This window comes from Cynocephalus volans, chromosome 17, assembly GCF_027409185.1.
Source record: "Cynocephalus volans isolate mCynVol1 chromosome 17, mCynVol1.pri, whole genome shotgun sequence".
NCBI classification, from domain to species: Eukaryota; Metazoa; Chordata; class Mammalia; order Dermoptera; family Cynocephalidae; genus Cynocephalus; species Cynocephalus volans.
This window is the reverse complement of record NC_084476.1, coordinates 1,477,136-1,498,114: the sequence shown is the minus strand read 5'-3', so window position 1 is coordinate 1,498,114 and position 20,979 is coordinate 1,477,136. Positions and strand designations below refer to the sequence as shown.

At 54.3% G+C, this 20,979-nt stretch overlaps 1 protein-coding gene across 4 annotated transcripts in view; it reads left to right on the top strand.

Annotated features, from left to right (window-relative positions):
* Positions 1-4,002: 4,002 nt before the first annotated feature.
* The window catches only part of TRAF2 (TNF receptor associated factor 2), a 28,119-nt gene continuing 11,142 nt past the window's right edge, over positions 4,003-20,979 (top strand). The window contains exons 1-7 of one of the 4 annotated variants that reach the window (XM_063081914.1): positions 7,981-8,107; positions 11,117-11,187; positions 11,287-11,505; positions 12,223-12,301; positions 12,621-12,719; positions 19,106-19,267; positions 20,502-20,576. In XM_063081914.1, coding sequence (XP_062937984.1) covers positions 11,318-11,505; positions 12,223-12,301; positions 12,621-12,719; positions 19,106-19,267; positions 20,502-20,576 — 603 coding nt within the window. In that variant the 5' untranslated portion in view covers positions 7,981-8,107; positions 11,117-11,187; positions 11,287-11,317. Of the gene's footprint in view, positions 4,055-7,980; positions 8,108-11,113; positions 11,188-11,286; positions 11,506-12,222; positions 12,302-12,620; positions 12,720-19,105; positions 19,268-20,501; positions 20,577-20,979 lie in introns of those variants that run through there. The other 3 variants (XM_063081915.1, XM_063081912.1, XM_063081913.1) reach the window with 3 other exon arrangements.

Genomic DNA, 20,979 nt, shown 5'->3' with positions numbered 1-20,979 from the left:
CCACTTGGGCTACCAAACGTGTCCCCAGGACAGAAGTCTGTCCAGTCACCTGCTCTGCACCCATGCCTCCACCCATCCAACAAGGACGAGGAACTGAGCCCTGAGTGAGGCCAAAGGTGCCGCTGCCCTCAAGGGCTCACAGCACACGAAGGCTTCTGATGCATCTCTTAGGGATAATGGGTGTGGGGAAGAGAAGCCCACTCAAGCTAGGGCCACCAGGACAGAGTCCCTCTTCGTGCTGAGACCCTAAGACCTGGGAAGGACTGGCTGCTGCAAAGGCCCTGGGGCCACGCTGCCCCAAGCAAGTGGAGGTGGGCAGGCCAGGGCAGCCCCTCAGCTTTCTGCATGTGAGGCTTTCGTTGGCTGTGGCTCTGGTGTGTGGGGTGACATTTGTGTACTGAAGCTGTCTGAAAGGGGGAAAGTTACAGCAGATCAGAAGCTTGAGTGCTGGCAGAGCTTGTCTCCAGGTGGGGGAATTTGGGGCGATCTTTCTTCTTGGTACTTTCTTCTTGGTGTTTTCCAGAGCCTCTAAAGTGACCCTGTGTTCCTTAAAGCACAAATGTTTTTGTTTTGTTTTTGGCAGCTGGCTGGTACGGGGACCCAAACCCTTGACACAAATGTCTCTGCAGCGGTCCCGCCATCAGGGCTTACACAGCATGAGGGGCATCGTGGGGGGCGCCCTGCTCCTCTCCTGCCACCCCCTCTTGCACACCTTCCCCAGGCCCACGGGAAATGCCAACAGGCGGGCAGCCCATTCTTCCCACCTTTGCTCATGCACCACGCACCAACCCGCACATGTGGCTGGGCTCCCACTTCCAAAGGGTCTTCCCGCTGGGGCTGGCTCTGGGCTGACCCTCTAGGAGTGGCCTTTGCTGATGCCTCCCTCCTCCTGTGCCACCACGCCGCCTGGCCTCTGGAGGCAGTCACTTAACATCACCACCCCACCTCTTTCCCCTTTCATTAGGGGTGTCCCTGGGGGAAGACCTCCAGGAGCTGCCGAGGAGGGACCTCAGACCTGCCGCCTCCCTGCACCGTCGTGGGCTGTGGTGGGCTGTGCGCTGGCCCGAGGTGAAGCCCACTCCCCTGTCCTCCACCCCCACTGGCACTGTCACTCGCACAGGGAATCCCAGCCTGGAGCAGGCGCTGACCTCTTTGGAAATGTTCATCAGATGGCTGCAGAGCGAGCGAAAAATCGGCTTCTTCCAGGAGCCACAGCACAGGGCTGACCTCAGGGCAAGCTCTTCAAGTGGGCAACTGGACTGTGACCCCTGTGAGGGGGACCTGCCCCCTGGGGACAGCACCAGGCACACAGAAGGTGTTCCACGTCCAGGGTCCTGAGTGGGGGCCAAGGTCAACCTACCTGCCTGCTGGCCCTGTGTGCAAGCCAGTCCCTGTCCTGGCAAGGCCTGAGTGAGTGATGGATGTGAGGTGTGGGCCTCCAAGGGAACCAGCCACACCTGTGGGAAGCTGAGCAGTCACTAGTATTCAGAACTGTCCACAGGGCTCTATGCTCAGAGGACCAACACAAGAAGGGAAAAAGCAGAGAGAGCAGTGACAGGTGTCAGGCTGTCAGAGGTGGGGGGAAACTGCTTGCCTTCCAGCAGAATGGGAGGCCCTGGCAGCCTCGCCCCTCAGGCCCATGGGCAGCCGTCGGGCCTCCCCCAGCGCAGTCGGTGAGCAGCTGGCGTCCACCACAGTGTCTGACGCCTGGTCAGGTCCACAGCTCTCTCCAGGGCCACCAGCACCCTCAGGCCCAGGACCGCGGCTGTCTCTTTGGTGCCTTGGAGCCTGGGGCTGACAGGAAATGCGTCCACATGTCCTCATGTCCAGGCCTGAGCTGCCCTGATCCCAGCCCTCAGGAAGTGGGAGGAAGTTGTGGGCCCCTCCTGAGAGGGGACGTCCCCTGCCCCTGCCCTCAGTGGCTGCCTTGGCAGGGTGACTTTTGCTTTCTCTTTGGCAGGAAGGAACCTATGTGGGAATCCCCTGAGCTGCCCGACAAAGTGAGTCACTCGTTTCTGCACTAGCGAGTGGGGCAAGTCCCCGGGACTGAGGTGTCACCTGCTTCAGAGCTGGTGGGTGGGGCTGGGCACTTCCCACTCAGGGCACACTTCCGAGCCTCTCTCTCTCTGTTTTCTCAACTCTGCATGCCTCCCAGGCCTGTCGACAGAATCAAAAATTTTAAAAAGGTGTGCATGCAAAAATCCTCTGAAAGCAGGAAGGTCTAAAATGAGGTAAGGCGTGTTCAACCCAGAAGCACTGGTGTGAGGACTTGGAGCTTGGCCCAGCAGCAGTGCTGTTAGTCCCTGTCGGTGCTGGCCATCAAGGGATATGGGCGTTTGTCTTGCTTGGGAAATCTTTTCTGGACGTGGGGCAGGGCTGAGGTGGCCCGGAGCCCAGCCCCCTGCACTGCCACCATCCTGCACTAGCGAGGCAGGACACTTCTGGAGAAGGAAGCCCGTGCTCTGCGGCGGGTGAGCCCTTCCCTCCCCAGGGGGCTGCTGGATTCTCTGCACAGCTTCGGGCTTCCCAGATGCAGCCAGTGGAGATACCTCCTTACACCTGAGAGCTCAGTTAGTTATTAGGCTCAATGAAACCTCATTGAGCCTGCAGGTGGTGACTTGGAATGTTTCCACAGCTGCTGGTGGCAAACTCAGCCTCGACGAAGTGAAGGGAACCTGGTCCCCACGTGAATTCTGTCGGAGGCAGGAAGGCTTTGCTGTCCATCCCAGGAATGTGGGTTTCAGGTAGGAGAATTGACTCCGAACCAAGCAATGATGCATGTAGCATGGCCTGCGAATGCGATGTAATTTCAGAGTCTGCACTCTCTCAGTGTGTTCCATCCTTGGGCAGTTCCGGTTGCTTCAGGTGACCCCCTGGGGTGGAGGTTCCAAGTGCCACACGACCTTACCTCTCCAAACCTGTTTCCTTTTTTGCAAAGTGGAGAGAACAGTTCCCACCTCACGGAAGGGGACGAGATGATGCTTGCAAGTCTGGCAAAGCCTGTGCCCACGAGGGAATCCGTCATAGCTGCTGGTCTCTCAGCAGACACACGAGACTCGCCTCTGGCTGCACCCTTGGTAGGAGTAGTGGGACAGACACGCAGCCCTCCCACGGCTGCCCCTCTTTTCTGCCCCAAACCACCGCTGCCTCATGTCCTGTTTCCACTTGCCTGTTCCGCGTTCCCACGTGTCGAGGCCAGAGACTGTGCATTCTTCGTTTGGTGGTAAAACTCACAAAACATAAAATTCGCCATTAGACCATTTTAAAGTGTACAACCCAGTGGCATTTGTTGTGTCCGCAATGTCGGGCAGCAATCACCACTGCCTAGTTGCAGAATATTCTATCACTCCAAAAGGGGACCCATGCCCCTTAATTACCCTTTAAGTGTGCCGGGTTTGGGGTACTTTTTCTCATACATGCAACCCAAATAGAGGCGGGGGCGGGAAGGTGTCGGCCGTCCTGCCAGGCCACCGAGCGGGGACCCGGCCCGTGCGGCTTTGGCCAGGACTGCCCGCAGGCTCCGCCCTCCCCGCCCTGGCGACGCTCCCGTCTGTGGGAGCTGGAGGGGCAGCCCCAACCCGGCCTGGGCTTCGGGGTCTCATTCCCGGCTCGCAGCAGGGGTCCCCGCCCGGGAGCGGGAAGCGAGGGCCTCGGCGGTCTCGGGGCACGCAGGCGGGGACAGCACACAGCCAGGCATCGCGCACCCCCGCATCGCGCGGACCCCGCAGCACGACCGCGTACACACAACCACCCCGGCGCCCCGACCTGTTCTGCCAGGAAAAGAAAGCAGGGGACACTTAAATACCCTCGTCGCGGCAGCATCGGCCAATTGGCGCCCGCTGCGGCTCCCTGAGCGCTCCCGATAGGCTGTCGCGTCAGTCCGTCAGGAGGGCGGGCCCGCGGCGGGACGGATCCGGCCAATCGGCGCCCGCTGCGGCCCCCTGCGCGCTGCGGTAGGCTGTCGCTCCCGGGCGGGTTCGGGGCGGGCTCGGGGCGGGCCGGCGGCGGGGGCGGCTGGGCGGGCGCTCAGTTCCGGGCGCACGGCGACCGTTGGGTGAGGCGGCTGCGGGGTCGCGGCTGGGGTTCGGGGCGGGGGTCTGGGCCGGGTCCGGGGAACGCCGCTCAGGAACGCAGCGGGCTGAGCGGGGCCGGGGCGGGGGCCGGGGCGGGGCCGCCGCGGGCCTGAGGGGATTTCTCGGAGCCGGAAACAGTCGGAGCGGGCGGCGCAGGAAAGTTCGCGAACGCCCCCCTCGGGCGGGCGGGGCTCGTGCTGCGGCGCTGGGTCGGGGCCTGGGGAGCGGCTGCACGTGCTTGGCGTGCGCTCGTCGGGGTCGTTCCCGCGGTGGACGTTCCGCCCGAGGCAAGGGCGAGGACGGGGTCGTGGGCCGTCCCTGCGCTCGGGGACCCGTGCATCTGCTCAGGGAGGGCCCGAGAGGCTCGGCACGAGCGGGGTCGCGGGCTCGTGGTCGGCTCGAAGGTGCCTCTCACGAGCTGGAAGTCACCTGGGCGGGGTGCGGGGTGGCGCGACTTCCCGGCCAGGGTGGTGTGTTCAGCAAGTCAGTGCGACTGTGTTCAGGTGGAGGCACCATCCCACCCACACTAGTTGGGGTTTTGCCTTTTCTAAACGCCTTTATTGCAGTAGAGTTTGCACACCACACAACTCACTATTCCTTGAATATCCAACCTAAGAACTCTATTTCCTAGGTCTTTTCTCGCTCTGGAAAGGCTCGTGGCTCTCACAGTAGTGTCCTGGCTGCATTCGGGACCCCTCTGCCTCCTGACGGGCCGACATTGCCAAAGTAACAAAGCAGGACATACAGCATGTTAGGCGGCTGTGGTACTGGAGCAGGGGTCTGGGGATGACACAGTCCAGACCCATGGGGTGTGGTGGAAGCAGGCCTGCAGCCATGTCAGCCAGGGGTGGGGGAGGACAGGTGGAGTTGGGGGTGGAGCAGACTGAGCTGGCCACTGTGGGATTTGGGCTTTTATGCTGAGAAGCTGGGAAGCCATTAGGGATTTTATGTGGAGGAGAGACTCAATCTGAGTCGTGTTTAAGGTCCCTCTGGCTGCTGAGAGGAGAGTTGGGGGACTGGGAGGGCTGAGATGGCTGTAGGGGGGCCACTACAGTAACTTGGGTCACAGTGGATGGTGGCCTAGGCCTGGCAGTAGCAGCGTGGTCAGATTCTGGATGTTTAGGTAGAGCCATGCATGCATGGATTTCCTAATGCGTTAGAGGTGCGTGTGTGAGAACAAGAGGACTCAGAACGTCTCCCAGAACTTGGACTGGGCGGCTGCAGGTGGGGAGCGAACACCTGTCGAGCTCACGGGAGGCAGACAGATCTCCAAGTCTGGAGTCCAGGGCACGACCAGGGCTGGAGCCCTCTATTTGGAGTTGTCAGGTTTGGATGATATTTAAAGTGTTGGGGTCCGGGGGGTGAGAGTCGGTAGAGAAGAGCACTGAGCCCTGACACTCCAATCTCAGAGGTCAGGGAGAAGGGCTGAAGGAGCAGGACAGCCAGTGAAGACGGTTTGGAGGGAGGGGGTGGTCATCTGGGTCACGGGAGATGAGGACTGAGAACAGACCCTGCCACGTAGCCATGTGATCTTGAGGGGGCAGAATTACAGCATTGTGATTTAATTGGCCCCTCCCTATTGATAGCCCTGGTTTTTAATAAGAGAAACTATTGACTGCATGACTACATATCAACTAACAAGTGCGCAATTAGGAAGGTCTTCCGCAGCATTTGCTTTTCTTTCTTTTTTTGGCGGCTAGCTGGTGCAGGGATCAAACCCTTGACCGTGTGTTATCAGCACCTTGCCTTAACTCACTGAGCCAACCGGCCAGCCCTACATTTGCTTTCCATATTTTTGTATAGATAATTGTTAGGTGATTAAGTACGTACCAGGCTTTTATTTGGTATTATGTTACGGTTAGGGTTAGGGCCTGAAAAAGAGATGGGCTTAAGTGTAAAATTACAATTTTGAAGTGGATTCCTAGTACTTGGGGGGGCGTCATACTCATGCCTGCGTGCAGATTAAAGTTCTTGAATATTACTTAAATGGGCTTATTGTATATGTGTCTTAGAACTGGGTGCAGCAAAGTGAGCTCTTTGGAATAAACAGAGTAGTGGGCTATTTGTAGAAACATGAATATGGAGAGTTTGAATCTCCAGGAATTGGGGCATCTCGGAGTCTGACTGTGGGAAGAGTGAGGCCCTGGGTTGAATCCATGCGTTTGCAGGGTGGTGAAGCGACCCCTGCAGCGGCCAGGTTGCACGGGTGTCTGATTTCGTGTCATGGTGTGGGAAGCATTTGATTTTCATCCCAGTACAATTCACCCTTTCAAGAGCTGTTCACCAGTGCCACTAAACTGAGTTCACACACCAGATTCAGAACTTTGGATTGCTGCTGCTATGTGACTCCAGCTCAGCAAGGTCTCTGTGAGTTCTTGTGGGCTACTGCCTTTTGTCTAGGTCCTCCTGCTCTCTCCCAGGACAGTGGTACCCAGGCTGGAGCTGGGCTTAAGAGGGAGTGAGTGGCAAGGGGAGGTGGGCAACGTGGCAGCTGGCAGCAGATGTCCCGCATTCTCTCGGGGGAGAGGTCTTTAATATCAAAACCTGTTCTTGAGGTTTCTGTTTGCCATTTTGAATATTATGGGACTGGATTATTTTGGAGAACTATGTATGGGTATACCATAATGAGGGATTTCACCATCTTTTTTAGCTCTTTGGGAATAGAAACTTCATTTTTTGTTTTTGTGCACAAGTGCTAAGTGTACATCTAGATGTATTTTTGTCTGTGCTGTTTCCAGCGTCCCAGAAGGCCCCCTCATGTCCCTTGCAGGCAACACTGGACCCCAGAGGTAATTGCTGTTCCAACTCACATTGCTGTAGATCCACTTTTCCTATCCGTGAGCTCGTGTAACTGGAATCATTCTGTAAACACTGTATCTGGTAGAAGCGCCTTTTAAGAAAATGTAAGTTTATTGAATGAAGTTAGTACATTCATGCCTGGAACATATTTTTGGGAGAAAGTTCAGTCTAAGGTCAGGACTGCCTGTATGAGAATGCTTGCACACTTAGGTAAGTCACTGCAAATGGACACTGTATTTGTTTTTAACCAACTTACCTGATACGGCTGGGATTTTGAAGGTAAAACTGATCTGGAATCCTGAGAGGACCAGCACTGCATGCCATTTCCAGGTTAAATCACTGAGGATATCTGACCGCCCACATGTCTTATCACAAGTATAAAAGACGGGAGCAGCCCGAGCTATCTGTCCCGTGCACTGGTCTTTGTGTACGTGTTTGGTGCAGGTAACAATGGTGGTCAATTGAGGGAGTCCCTCCTGCTTCTCTGGTGCCTTGTGTGATTTTAGATGAGTAGCCTTCAGCAAGCCACTGAGAGCTCCCAAGTCTAAGCCAGAGGAGGGTCTGGTAGATGCCAGGCCCTGCAGAAGTCTTGTATTAAAGTTTGAACAAATTGGAGTATTGTGTCAGAGGGTTTGACGGGTTGATGGGTTTGATTGTATTGAGTTTTCGTATAGCACTTTTGAGTCTTCATGACGGTTTTCATTACAGTTCTTAAAATATATTTATTAATGAGATTTAAATCAAGCGTTTAAGGAATCCCTTAAGCATTAGGGACTCCAGAGTGCTGCGTGGGTGTCAGGGTCAGATGGGACCTCAGAAGCCTTTTGCATTGATGCTGGATCAACTGCTCAGATTCTGTGATTGCTCCTTCATGTTTAGAACAGGAATCATGATCCATCGTTCCCACCGCTTCAGGACAGGGTGACACCAAGAGAGCAGCGAACAGCGCCCTTGGGGCAGGACCAACACCAGGGGTGAGGCCTTGATGAGCGTTGTGGCTTTCCCCCTTTTTTTTCATTCAAAGGAAAAAAGACCATTTTTGTGGTTCTTTTGTGTCTGACAGGAGTAAAAATAGATGGATTAATAAAATGAGTTTAATCTACCACAGAAAGTGTGTTCCAGTCAGGCCAAAAAGTGTTTCTCCAGCAAGTCCCTGCAGTGTTTAGGAAGAATGTCACCATGAAAAGAAGAAAGCCTCATGTGAAGGACACCACAGGGAACTCCTTGAGGACATGGTGAGAAAAGAGGAAGACCCCCCAAGTCCTCCTGCCTTAGCACAGTGATCCTCACTATCTTACTTCTTGCCCTGTCTGCCTGCAACATGGTCGCAATCATCAAGTTCTGTACGTTTTATATTCTGTTTTACTTAACGTCTTATAACAAACATAAAGTAAGGTTCTGACTTGAGGAATTTGGCTTTTGGTTTTATTAGTGATATTTAAAAGTAAAAAATTTCTCTGTCTAAAGTGGCTTAGAGCAGTGCTTTTTAAACCATTAGTGGTTCACGAAGTCAACTTAGTAGCTTCTGATCAGAAAAAAGAAAATGGGGAACTCAGAATGGCTTTCGTGAAGAGTGAGTCCAGTTTGGTGAACCTTTTGCTTTAGGTATGTACCCGTATTTAGTGAATCATATCACAGCGTTGAGAAACATGGGCCGAGGGTGTGGTGTGGTCCTGGCCAGCGCAGGGTGAGCAGCTCCTGCCTCGGTCCACCTGGTCCACCTGTGGGCGCCGTTAGCGCATCTGTGAGCTCTTGGGACGTTGTTCAGTCTGTGCCAGTGGGAGCAGGCCCACCCACAGTGCCAGGGGAGCGTGTCCTTTGACAGGGACAGAGGGAGAGACAGAGGCCCCCCACTGTGCCGCCGCCACCAAGTGACCTTGGGCATACCAACCTCCAGCATCCCTCTGTTGGATGGCTGGAGGAGTAAATGAGATTATAAAAACGCTTTGTGAATGCTGAAGTGCCATGCGAGTGCATGGTCTCATGGAATTACAAGTTGAGAGGCAGTGATTGACAGTGTGGTGCATGCTAGCTTTGCATGGCAGGTAGAAGACAGCGACACAGTCCTGTCACACTTTCTCACGTGTCAGCCCCGAGGTGGGGCAGTGAGAACAGCCTCTCGATGCTGTTGCTGGCCTGCAGAGACCCTCTTCCTCTTCTGGAAGATCCTCCTTTCCTAGCTTAACTGCTTGGGAGTCGGTGTACTGCTTCTGAGAGGATGCTGCCCAAGGATCTGTGGGGTCAGAGTGCTACTCAGGGAGAAGAATGTGTTTCAGTGAGCGGGGTGGTGGTGGGGGGTGCTCTTTGGGGTGTTTCCCAAAGCAGTTAAGGATGGTCGTCCTGGGGCATCAAGTTCTTCTATTCAAGGACTGGATGGAAGTCTCTGAAGGCTGTTGGGCTTTGTCCCAGATGGGAGCCTGTCACTCCTGGATTCTCCCACCCCCAGGGTGGTCAAGGGCTGGGGGGAACCAGTCACACTGCTGTTTGGGGGTCCAGAAACATTTGTTGAATGGACAGAGATGGCATGTGACAGCTGTCTCTAATGCATGGTGTGTAGTGTGGATCATTTTAAATATGTGTCATTAAAATTAAGATGCATTCAAAGGAGTTTCATGGTGGAACTGCTTATAAGTCAAATAGCCATTTTTATAATCAGCTAATTTGTTTTGAAAGTCTGTGTTGGTGTTTATCCAGGCACTTTATTAAATTGGTGCCTGGGTCACTTGCTGACCAGGAGCAGACCTGAGTGTGCACACAGTAGGGCAGACACAAGAATATTTGCAGGAAGGGACATCTGGAGACCAGGCATTCCAGGCAGAGGAGAGGCACCTAGGTTCAGTTTGTTCAGGAAGCAAAGGAAAGCAGTGGGGTCAGGGGTCACAGTGAGAATGGTGGGGGACAAGGCCAGGTGGGACCTGTGGCTGGGCTTTCTTCTGAGTGCGCAGAAGGCTCTAGGGGCCCCCTGTGAGGAGTGCCCGTCCCATCTGCATGTAAGGGAGAAGCTACGGGTCCGGTGCTGGCAGTGTGGATGACAGGACAGGCAGGATGGGCCGGTGCCTGGGCAAGGAGAGATTCAGGAAGCCTCCTGGGTTTGGCTCATCCTTGGCGAGCAGCAGGTGGTCCTGAGATGGGCAGGACCTCTTTCTGGGAGAGTATCTGGGGCAGAGGCGGGTGGGGGGGAGGAGGGAGGGGCCTCAGCAGCATCTTGGCTTCCTGGGCCAACCCAAGACTTGCCAGTTGTTGGGCCTGCTGTGAGAGGTCAGCCACTTTCTCAGGTGACCCACGCCGCTGTGTCAGGGCCTCTCCTCTCCACTGTGGCCACAGTCTCCCCACCACTGCTCTGACTGCTGGTTGGGGTCCTGCTTATGCCAGGATGTGAGTGACCCAAGGCTTCCAGTACCCAGGACACACTGGCGATTTGGGCAGCCCTTGCAGTCCTGTGTGGTGGCATTGGTCAGGCTGGAACAGGACAGCAAGGCCCGTCTTAGGGCTGGTGTCCAGGGACTGAGCAGTCAGCGTCTGCTGTCATTACTGGAGAAAAGGAAGAAAACACGTTTGTCATTTATTTTATTTTATTTATTTTTAATGTTTTTAAAAGATGACCGGTAAGGGGATCTTAACCCTTGACTTGGTGTTGTCAGCACCACGCTTTCCCAAGTGAGCACACTGGCCATCCCTATTCAGAGATCTGAACCCTTGGCCCTGGTGTTATCAGCACCACACTCTCCCAATTGAGCCACGGGCCAGCCCTCACGTTTGTCATTAAAATGTTGGAATGGTTCTGAGAGGTAATTTCTTGTTTAAATGCAATGTGACCCTGAGGTTTTGCTCTGGAGAGAGAACTCTTGGGAGGCTGCTCCCTGCTGCCCACATACACTGCCCATGCCCTCTAGTCCATCCGAGGCTGCCTCCCTGCCTCCTGGGATCTCGCTAGATGCCAGGCCCCTCTCCTTCCTGCCCTGTGGTCCAGGGTATGTGCCCCACTGCCGCCTGGAGTTCACCTCCCAGGAGGCCCGCTGTGGCCTCCTCCCTGCCAGCAGAGTGGGAGCCTGGTGGAGAAGCCTCAGGCTGCGGCAGAGCCACTGTTAATAGAAAAGGAAGAAGGATGTGGGGGTGGGGGAGGCAGGTGTGGCGGGTGATGCTGGGAGGGGGCTGGTCTGAGTAAGGCACCCTGGTGGGGGCTTGCTGAGGCCTGGCAGGCGGCTGTCGTGCTCACTGAGCCGTAGTTTTCACGTTCGTAGTAGAAGATTGGACCAGATTGTCTCCACATCTCCCCAAAGCTCTGAAATTCTGCTTCTCATATTCTTGACCACAGGTCAGTTGGTAACCCGGGTCCCCACCGCCTGCCTGCTGGTGATCCCCATTGCCAAGTCTTCTGGAATGGAGGCATGACATCATCTGTGTTCTTCCTTAGGGCTTCGCAGTTCGTGGGGGTCCCGGCTCTCATGGCTGCAGCTGGCGTGACCCCCCCTGGCTCCCTAGACCTGCTGCAGCCTGGCTTCTCCAAGACCCTCCTGGGGACCAAGCTGGAGGCCAAGTACCTGTGCTCTGCCTGCAGGAACGTTCTTCGGAGGCCCTTCCAGGCCCAGTGTGGCCACCGGTACTGCTCCTTTTGCCTGACCAGCATCCTCAGGTGTGCATGGCCAGTGGGCTGGGGATTGGGGGACAGGGAGGAGGTGCTGGCTCTAGCCCTACCATGTCCAGCCTGGTGGCTCCTGGCGAACTCAGTCCAGATGAGATGTGCTTCAGGTATAAATACTCCCTGGATTTTGGAGGCTTGGTGCAAAGAATGTAAAATTAGTAATTTAAAAGTATTGATCACATGTCAAAGTAGTACTTTGGATATAGGTTAAATACAATATGTTGTTAAAATTGATCTCACCTGTTTTCACTGTTTCTAACATGAGTACTAGAAAGTTTAAAGTGACATTTGTGGCTGCTCTAGATAATCAAGATGAGCCTCCTCCCTGTGTGGTGACGGGTTGGTCAGCGTCTGGTTTGAGAGGCACGAGGCTCCCTGCATGCCATTGCAGGCTGGTCCTGTAGGGAGACTGGGAAAGTCCCTGTGTGTTGGAGCATTTGTCTTTGGGTGGTGAGCTCTTCAGCAAGAGCACCTTGTTCACAGATGGGAGGGATGACTTGGCCTCAGAGGTTCAAGCCTTAGATACCCATTTTAGGATTCGAATCTTCCCATCTATTTTAAATCTTTAATATATGCTTGTTCTCATTAAAGGTAGAGAATTTGAAGAAATTGAGGCGTGCGGTTGTGGTTCTAGACCAAGGCAGAAGGTGTTTGCTTATTCTTTGCGGGAGGTTTCACAATGGGATTTTTTTTTCCCTTTTCCCCTAGCTCCGGGCCTCAGAATTGTGCCGCCTGTGTGCACGAGGGGATATATGAAGAAGGCATTTCTATTTTAGAAAGCAGTTCGGTAAGTAAAATGCTTTGAAGCTAAAAATGTCAAAGCGAACACAAAATGTTTTGGAATTTCCTTTAACACTGATGGCAGAATGAAATTTCAGAAGCTAGAAATTGCCCCTTAGCAGACTCGGTGACGTTTAGGGTTTAGAAAGGTTGGTGTTGAGAGGTGAGTTAGTCCTCAGAGAGTCATCCTCTGCTTCTAGGGCCGGCCCAGGAAGGTGACATGGTGTTGGTTTGGATGAATGGCCACGTGCTCATCATCGATTGCACCTTACAAGCACTGGGGTGGCTGGGAGGAGGTTTAACTGGAGGGCTGTTCCTCTCCCCAGGCTTTCCCAGATAATGCTGCCCGGAGGGAGGTGGAGAGCCTGCCGGCCGTCTGTCCCAATGATGGGTGTACCTGGAAGGGGACCCTGAAAGAATATGAGGTAAAGACGGTGCCCCCGTGCTGGCATGGGCTGCTCCTTGGAACCTGCGTGTGGCTTGGTGGCTGAAGCACCAGCAGTCAGTATTCCACTCTCCCAGAGCAGTTATGACTTTTTTTTTTTTTTTTTTTTTTTGGTCTTTTTTGTGACCGGTACTCAGCCAGTGAGCACACCGGCCATTCCTGTATGGGATCCGAACCCGTGGCAGGAGCGTCGCTGCGCTCCCAGCGCCACACTCTCCCAGTGCGCCACAGGGTCGGCCCAGAGCAGTTATGACTTGAGCCTGCACCTTATTCTTACTGTGACTGAAGCCTGTCTATTGTCTGTGGAGGAGGAGATGTAGCTGCTGCTTAGAATATGTCCATTTAGAAACTCAGACCCGCACCATGGAGTCTGGGTTATGTGACCTTGGGGGAGATACTTACCCTTTCTGTGCCTCAGTTTCCTTGTCAGTGGGGGTGCAGTACCCTCGCCATTGTGGGGTAGCAGTGCAGATTGGAGGCGCCCATGTGTGTGAGGACCTAGCACCATGTAGCCCTGAGCGAGTATGTTTGCCTCGGCAGCGGCATTTCCCGGTCACGAAGGACAGATCAGTTCTGCATTGGAAACTGTGTCTTTCAAGTTCGGTGGGATCCTCTGTTGTGTCTCATGTGGCCGCGAGGGATTTCTTACTTTAGATTGTGTTGACACTGGAAATCACACAGCTAGTGGGCACAGAAGGGCTCTGGCCAGTGACAGAGGCAGTGGCTGGCGCCTGATTCATCGTGCCTTGTCTCTCTGTGCCAGGCAAGGTGGGCTTGGGGTCCTGCGGAGGCGCGTTGGGATTTCACTGTGGCCCTCCCGTCACTGTTAGGCATATGTCAACTAAACCTGCAGCTTAGAGGCTGAGAGGTGCAAGCACTAGTCTGAGCCGCTGCAGCTCACCCAGTTACGCAGAGTCTTCTTCCACATCATAATAAACGCCCTTTAAAAAGCTGTGTCTCAGACAGGCACCTGTATAGGTTTGCTCATGGCAGCAACACTGTTCACGACAGCCAAAGGTAGAAACAGCTCACATCCACCCGTGGATGATGGGTGAACACAGAGTGGTCCATTCACACAATGGAATATTATTCAGCCTTAAAAAGCATGGGAATTCTGACACATGCCGCAGCGTGGATGAACCTTGAAGATGTTATGTAAGTGGAAAAAGCCAGACACGGGTGGACAGGTCCTGTGTGGTTTCACTTATATGGGGACCCTAGAGCAGTCAAATCCATACAGACAGAAAGTAGGATGGTGGTTGCCAGGGGCCTGGGAGGGGTGGGGGTCCTTGTTTGGTTGGCACAGAGCAGTAGATTGGGATCTCAAAGCAGGCGGTGCCATGGTGCCATCCAGACCAGTATTGGGTTGTGATGCTGTAAAGGACTATTTGCTCAGAACTCTGGCTTTCTTCTGCATGGGGTGGCTCCCAGCACAGGGCTGCCAAGGCCCACAGAGAAGCCTCCCTGCCCAGGCAGTGGGCTGGCAGGGTCTCTGAGTCAGACCCTGGGAAATTGCCTAACAGGTTTGGAAATGGGATCCTGAATTCCTGGTGGGTTTCTCTTGCTCCCTACACTGGGTGCCTGGCCATACTTTCCTCCTCTTGGTTACCTCTGACTGTGCGGTGTGAAACTTTCCAGGCTCCTGGGGCCAAGCTGCACTTGTGGCTTTGGCGGGTGATGTGCACCCCGCATCCTCCTCAGCCAGAGAGGCCTGCAGCTGGTTATTGTCCACTGCTAAAGAGGAGGGGCCCCAGGTGTGGGGGGGAGTTGGCCCCCCGAGGAGATGACTTGGGTCTCTTCCTGGGAGGGTGGAGGTGCCCGGTGGTTGCAGGGGGCAATGTGGGCTTGGAGTGGGAGTGCCGGGCTACTCTTTGAGGGGACTGAGAGACCCCCTGGAAGACAGGTGGAATAACAGTCCCCAGCTCTGGGCTACCGTTTCCTTTGGGATCTCTGATGCCTTCAGGCCTGTGGTACTCAAGGTTGGCGACTGTGTGGGCCTCTGGCTGAGGGCCAGAGACTGCAGCCAGCCCATGGGCTTGGGCGCCAGGCGGCCCTGCAGGCATGCAGGGTGGAAAGTCCCTGGCTGCACCCTTTGAGATCTCCGGAAAGTCCCTGAGAGGAGTCGGGTTTGGTCATGTGGAAGGGGTGGGACTGCTCTGGGACAGCTCAGCTGTGGCCTTTGATTTTGTTGATAAGACCTCTCGCTGGCTGTAAATGTCACAGGCGGGGACAGAGATCAATTCCTCTACATAACGTGGAGCCACCTCTGCGTAGGGTAGCCTTGACTCTCATCACAGGAGGCAGCAGCCGTTTGCTCCTGGGTTGCTCAGAGCTTGCTGCCTGTTGGGGTGTTACTGTGCAAACTGATACTGAACTGAAGCTTTTTTTCCTTGATAGTCTGAGTTATTTGAAAAGTGTGGGAAAACGGGAGAAAATCCTGTTTAGTCTTTGAATACGTTTTTCCTTTGCAATGATGCCTTTGCTTCTAATAACTGAATGAGTTTAAAGCTCCAGTTCAGTTAAAATGTTTATGGAGCACCCACTAAGTGCTGACAGTAAAGCTGAATCCATGTTACTGGCAGCCACAGGTGCTTAGTGGAGGGCCCCTGGGTGGGAGGCTTGCCAGAGAGGAGACAGGTTAGCACACATGAGCAAATGAAAGATCAGGAACAGTCATGCGGGCTTGGATTCATTGCACATTCTAGTGAAATTCAGAGGCACAACGACTGTACAGACTGTCCCGACTTACGATGGTTCAGCTTAGGATTTTCCCACTTCATGGTGGAGTGAGAGCAAGGTTCATTCAGCAGAAACCATATTCGAGCACCCAGACGACTTTCCTGTTCGTCACTTTTAGTACAGTAGTCAGTCAGTTACATGAGATGTTCAGCACTTTAAAGTGGGCTCTGTGTGAGATGGTTTTGCACAAGTGTGAAGGTAAGAGTTCTCAGCATATTTAAGGAAGGCCAGGCTAAGCTACAATGTTCAGTAGGTTACAGGTATTGAATGCATTTTTGACTTATGATATTTTCAACTATGATAGCTTTATTGGGATGTAAGCCCATCATGAGTTGAGGAGCATCTGTATTTGCTTAAAATATTTAGCTCGAATTCTGGTTGAATAAATATTGATTTTTCTGAAAAGTGTCTGCTGGGGTGGGGAGAAGCTTGAGCTTTGTTCTGGTTATATAAGGCAGTAGCGCAGATGTGTCTGCCACTGCATAACTCTGGGTTCTACTTGGAACTTCAAGAACAAATGCAAGAGAAAGGTTTTATTATTGAAATTTCTTTCTTTTTTCTTTTTTTTTTTTAAAGATGACCGGTAAGCGGATCTTAACCATTGTCTTGGTGTTGTCAGCACCACGCCCTCCCAAGTGAGCTAACAGGCCATCCCTATATAGGGATCCGAACCCGTGGCCTTGGTGTTGTCAGCACCACACTCTCCCGAGTGAGCCACAGGCCAGCCCTGTTACTGAAATTTCAAATGTACAGCAAGTTTGAGCAGCTAGTGGTGTAGGCTGAGAGCTAAGGTCAGTGTGATGCTCTGTGTGCCCCACCACCTGCAGCAGCGATGCATGTGTGGTTTTGTTTCAGCTACACTTCCTGCCCTCATATTTTTCCTCTTCTGGATTATTTTAAGGCAAATGCAAAGCATCGTGTCATTTTACCCGTGAGTATTTCATTACACTTTAAAGAACAGTCTTTTAGTTAAATTAAACTATTTATGCTTTAGTTTCTATGTTTTATAAACCGCTATAGTTTCTTAGGCTCCTCCATGGTTCAGTTTGATGATTGTTTATGACATGCTCAGTGAGGCCGAGGGGCAGACGCCTGCCCATTGGTGGGTAGCGAGTCCCAGGTGATGTCGGGGTTCAGGAGGTTGGTTCCGTGAGCAGGTTATGCTCAGGCTCAGAGTTGGAGAGGTCTTGGAGGGCTGGCCCAGGTGCCCTGTGTGGGTGCCTTTGAAAGGCTGCCATGACTGTGGAAGGTTTAGAGGGAATGTTCCCTGGGAAGGTTGAATGGAAGTCGGCCTGGGTGCCCACACTGTCGGGAGCAGGGTCTCCCATCTCCTGCAACAGCATCAAGAGGCTTTGTGCAGCAGTTGCAGGTCCTGGTCCTTCCTGAGTGGCTGGCCTGGGATACTGCCCTTTAATGCCAGGAACACATGGCAGTATCTGGGAGGCCTCTGTGATGTCAACAGGGAGTCTTGTTGGGAACCCTGTGCTGCTTCTGGCGGGCATGCTGCTGCTCCCAATCACCTCATCTGCCCCATGTTGGCCACTCAGTGGAGTCCCCTCTAGGCTCAGGCATGAGGTTGGGGGCATGGCAGGGAGCTCATCTGGGAGGTGTGGATGCCGCTTGGACAGCACCTCTTAAGTCTCCATAAGGCCACTCAGGAATTCACCCTCTGCATCCCACTTGCTCCTGAGTGGACAGACCCTGGGAGCATGTTGGTGTGCATTCTCGCAGCCACTGGACCATGCAGAGAGAGAATGTGTCTGCACTGGCTGGGAGCCCTGAGGTCCCGCCCCTTTGGCTTGACATAGTTGTTCCTGGTGACCCCTGAGCTGTCCCAGCTGTGGAGAGCACTGATGCTTAGACTGCAGCTCAAATGCCTACTGAGCCCATCCCCAAGAAAACGGGTGTGTCCTGTGAGCCCTAAAGACAACGGCTTTCCCTTGTCCAGAGACCCGCCCCCTTCCCAGAGCTTGAAAGACGGTCCCTCATATACCCATAGTGACCTTTCCCCAGGGCCATTGGGGGATACTGAGCTGCTGTCCCCATCTTCATGGAGCTGCTGCAGTCAGCCTCTCAGTCTCCTGCTGTGGACCACCTCGGCCCCTCGCAGTACGTCTTCCTCCGCTCCTGTCAGGGGTCTCTTTTCTCCGGGCTGTGTCTGTTGGCACACAAAATGTGCTCTAGATTTCCCATCTCAAAACTAAACATTATGCTCAGTGAGATCAGCCAGGCAAGGAAAGACAAACAGCAGGATTCCATTCCTACGAGGTCCCGAGAGGAGTCAGATACAGAGACAGGAAGTAGAGTGGTGGGTGCAGGGGTTGGGGGAGGGGATGGGGACAGGGTTTCAGTTGGGGAAGATGAGAAAGTTCTGGAGATGATGATGGTGATGGTCACAGACAGTGGACTGTGCTTGATGTAGCTTGACCACTTAGAGATGGTTAAGCTGGCAAGGTGTGTGTGTGTCACAATTACAAAAACTAACCCAACAAACCACCTTCAGCTCCATGTTCCTCTGACCACCACTCCCCTTTCCTGTTCCTCTTCATAGCAAGCTTCTCTCAAAAGACTTGCTTCAGTTCTCTTGCTGCTCCTCCCTGGTCCCTGCCAAGGCTGGTCAGAGACCCCAGGGACTGACCTCACCTGTCCCGTGGCCTGGGGCTCATTCCTGACATCTCCCTGTTGTTGTGAGCAGCACGCTCCTTTGGTCCGCAGATCCACTTGTCTCTCCTGCCTGTCTCTCCTAGTTCACCGGATGGGGCCTTCCTGCCTCAGCGGCCACCAGATTGTCAGCTGTGAGGAACAGTGCTTGTCCGCGTGGTTCATGGCTCTGCCTTGCTTGTGGGCAGCTCTCCGTGTGTGGAGCAAGCGAGTGGGCTCCTGAGTGATCTGTTTGCCGCCCGCTCTGGCCTCCTTGGCCCAAATTCCTCACAGCATAGATCTTTTCAAATGCACATCCTGCTGCAGGCCTGGGCACCGACACCCTGGCCTGGCTGGGCTTGTGGTGCCTCAAGCCTTTTCTGGATGACCAGGCCCAGGGTTCCTGGTGCTGGAGGCAGCTGTGGCTGCTCTGCACTGTCCTCTGTTGTGTCCTGTGGGCTTCCTCTGCCTCTCCACACTTCCCACCTGCAATGACGACAGGGCCGGGATTGGCAGGATCACGTCCTAGCACTGACTACACTGTGCTTTTGGTCTTCAGAGAATGTGCATGACCTGCTTTTCCCATCAGGAGCTGATGTGTGTGGTGGGGACCCTCCAGCCCCGGGCAGGGACTGTGCACCCAGCGGTTTCACAGGGAGAATGCGGGGGGAGGGGGGCCTGGGTGATATGGCACCATCTGAGACCAGCTGCAGCAGAGCGTCCCCTTGGCTCATCTGGGCAGGGAGGGGACAGTGTGCTTTGGCATCTGTGAGGGGAGAGAAAAGGATGCACTAACCTCTCCCTCCCACCCTCTGATCTGTGAGAGCCACAGAGTCCAGCCTCCAGGACAGTTGGGGAGGACGGCACACAGGGGCCATCGCACAGATACGGAGCCACCCCTGCATGTGCTGTGGTGTCAAGGGGCAATGCTGGGGCTGCCCAGTGTGTCCTGTGCTCCCTGTTGACACCTTCTCCTCTTGTTGCCAGAGTTGCCACGAAGGACACTGCCCCTTCATGTTGACTGAGTGCCCTGCGTGCAAAGGCCTGGTCCGCCTCAGTGAGAGGGAGCGCCACTCAGAGCACGAGTGCCCGGAAAGAAGCCTGAGCTGCCGGCACTGCCGGGCACCCTGCTGCTGGGCAGACATGAAGGTGTGTGGGTCAGGGTGCTGAGCTGGAGAGTCAGTGCCCGCGGTCAGGGCTGGTCTGGCTCCTTTGTGCTTGTGTCCACGGCCTCAGCCCTTTCTTTGCAGCCACGAGGGTAGGAGGTCCTTGATGAAGCCAGTAGAAAGCGCTCCATTTCAGAAAAGCACGGGCACACCAGGTAGAGAAGGGCATGTGATGCTCGGGTCCCTGGCACTCTGCAGGCCTATGCTCCCCTGACTGCCACTGAACAGACTTCACTTACTGTCGTCTCATCCCAGAGGTGCTCAGAATGTGTCTCTAAAGGGCCCAAGCTGTGGCACCACATCTGAGCCGTAGCAGCCGTTGCTCACCGTCACCTGCTGGCTGTGTCCGTGATCGCCATTGTCCCTCAGTGTTTTCTTTTTTTTTTTTTCTTTTTTTTTTTTCTTTTTCGTGACCGGTACTCAGCCAGTGAGCGCACCGGCCATTCCTATATAGGATCTGAACCCGCGGTGGGAGCGTCGCTGTGCTCCCAGTGCCGCACTCTCCCGAGTGCGCCACGGGGTTGGACCCCTCAGTGTTTTCTGTGGTGATTTATTTGGATCAGGATCGAAATGGGGTCCTTCATGCATCACTGAAATGTCTGTGGAGCCCCTCCATCTCTTATAGTCCCCCGTGAACATCCTTCTGTGCTGTGCCGTGTGTCTGTCCATCCAGTCTCACCTGCTCTTCTGCTGACTCATGCCCAGGGTTGGTCCTGTGTTCCTCTCTCCCCTCTCCCTGACAACTATGAAGTGGACAGGCCTGGCTCAGGCCCACCGCAGCAGCACATCAGGGGTCTCTTGGAGATGTCCTGGATGCCCGATGGGCGCATGCGAGGCCAGCCCGGTCCATCTGCTAGAAAGTCCCGCCTGCCTGGCACTTCCCACCTAGAGCGGATGTTCTCCATCCTCATCTGGACACAGTCTTCCCAGGGTTGCTAATTGGTGGCACTCTTTTCAAATCATCCCTGATGGCCTTGTCTTTCTGGTGTTGCTCTGGAGGCTAGCAGAACAAAGAAGAAAGGTTAAACACCTCTGAAGCTCCTGCGGGATCCCACCCAGGGTTGAGTGCCATCTCAGGAGGGTCAGAAGGTGACCAGAGCGTTTCTGTGGCCCCGCGGGTGCTGGCCACTGAGCGTTGTGGGCACCCCCTCCTCACCCACAGCCCCATGCCCATTGTTGGCGTCCACACCTAACATTCCTGACTGCTTCTCTTTAAGGCACACCACGAAGTCTGCCCCAAGTTCCCCTTGACTTGTGAAGGCTGTGGCAAGAAGAAGATCTCTCGGGAAAAGGTAGGTTGTGTCCTCATGCCTCTGAGGACCACGGGGACAGGGCCTGAGTGCTGGCGGTGAGGGTCCCATACCACATGGTGTGGGGTAGGTATGACCTGGTGCCCAAAGGGACAGTGGCCCAAAGCCTCCATGTCTCAGGGTCACGAGATAGCATGATGTGTTCAGGCATGTTGGCTACTCTTCTGAGCATGCCAGTGGCCAGGTGGCTGAGCCTAGAACCCTTTTCTTTAACCTCCAACATACATTGTTTACTTTTGGACAGGCCACTTAAACATTCAAGTTGTCGTTGCTCTACAAATGCCACTTAGGATAAGTGCTGGTGTTACCCTTGAAGCTTGGTATTTGCAGCAAGTGATCTGGGGTGGAGGGTCTGTTGCCAAAGCAATAGAGCATCGATGCCTTG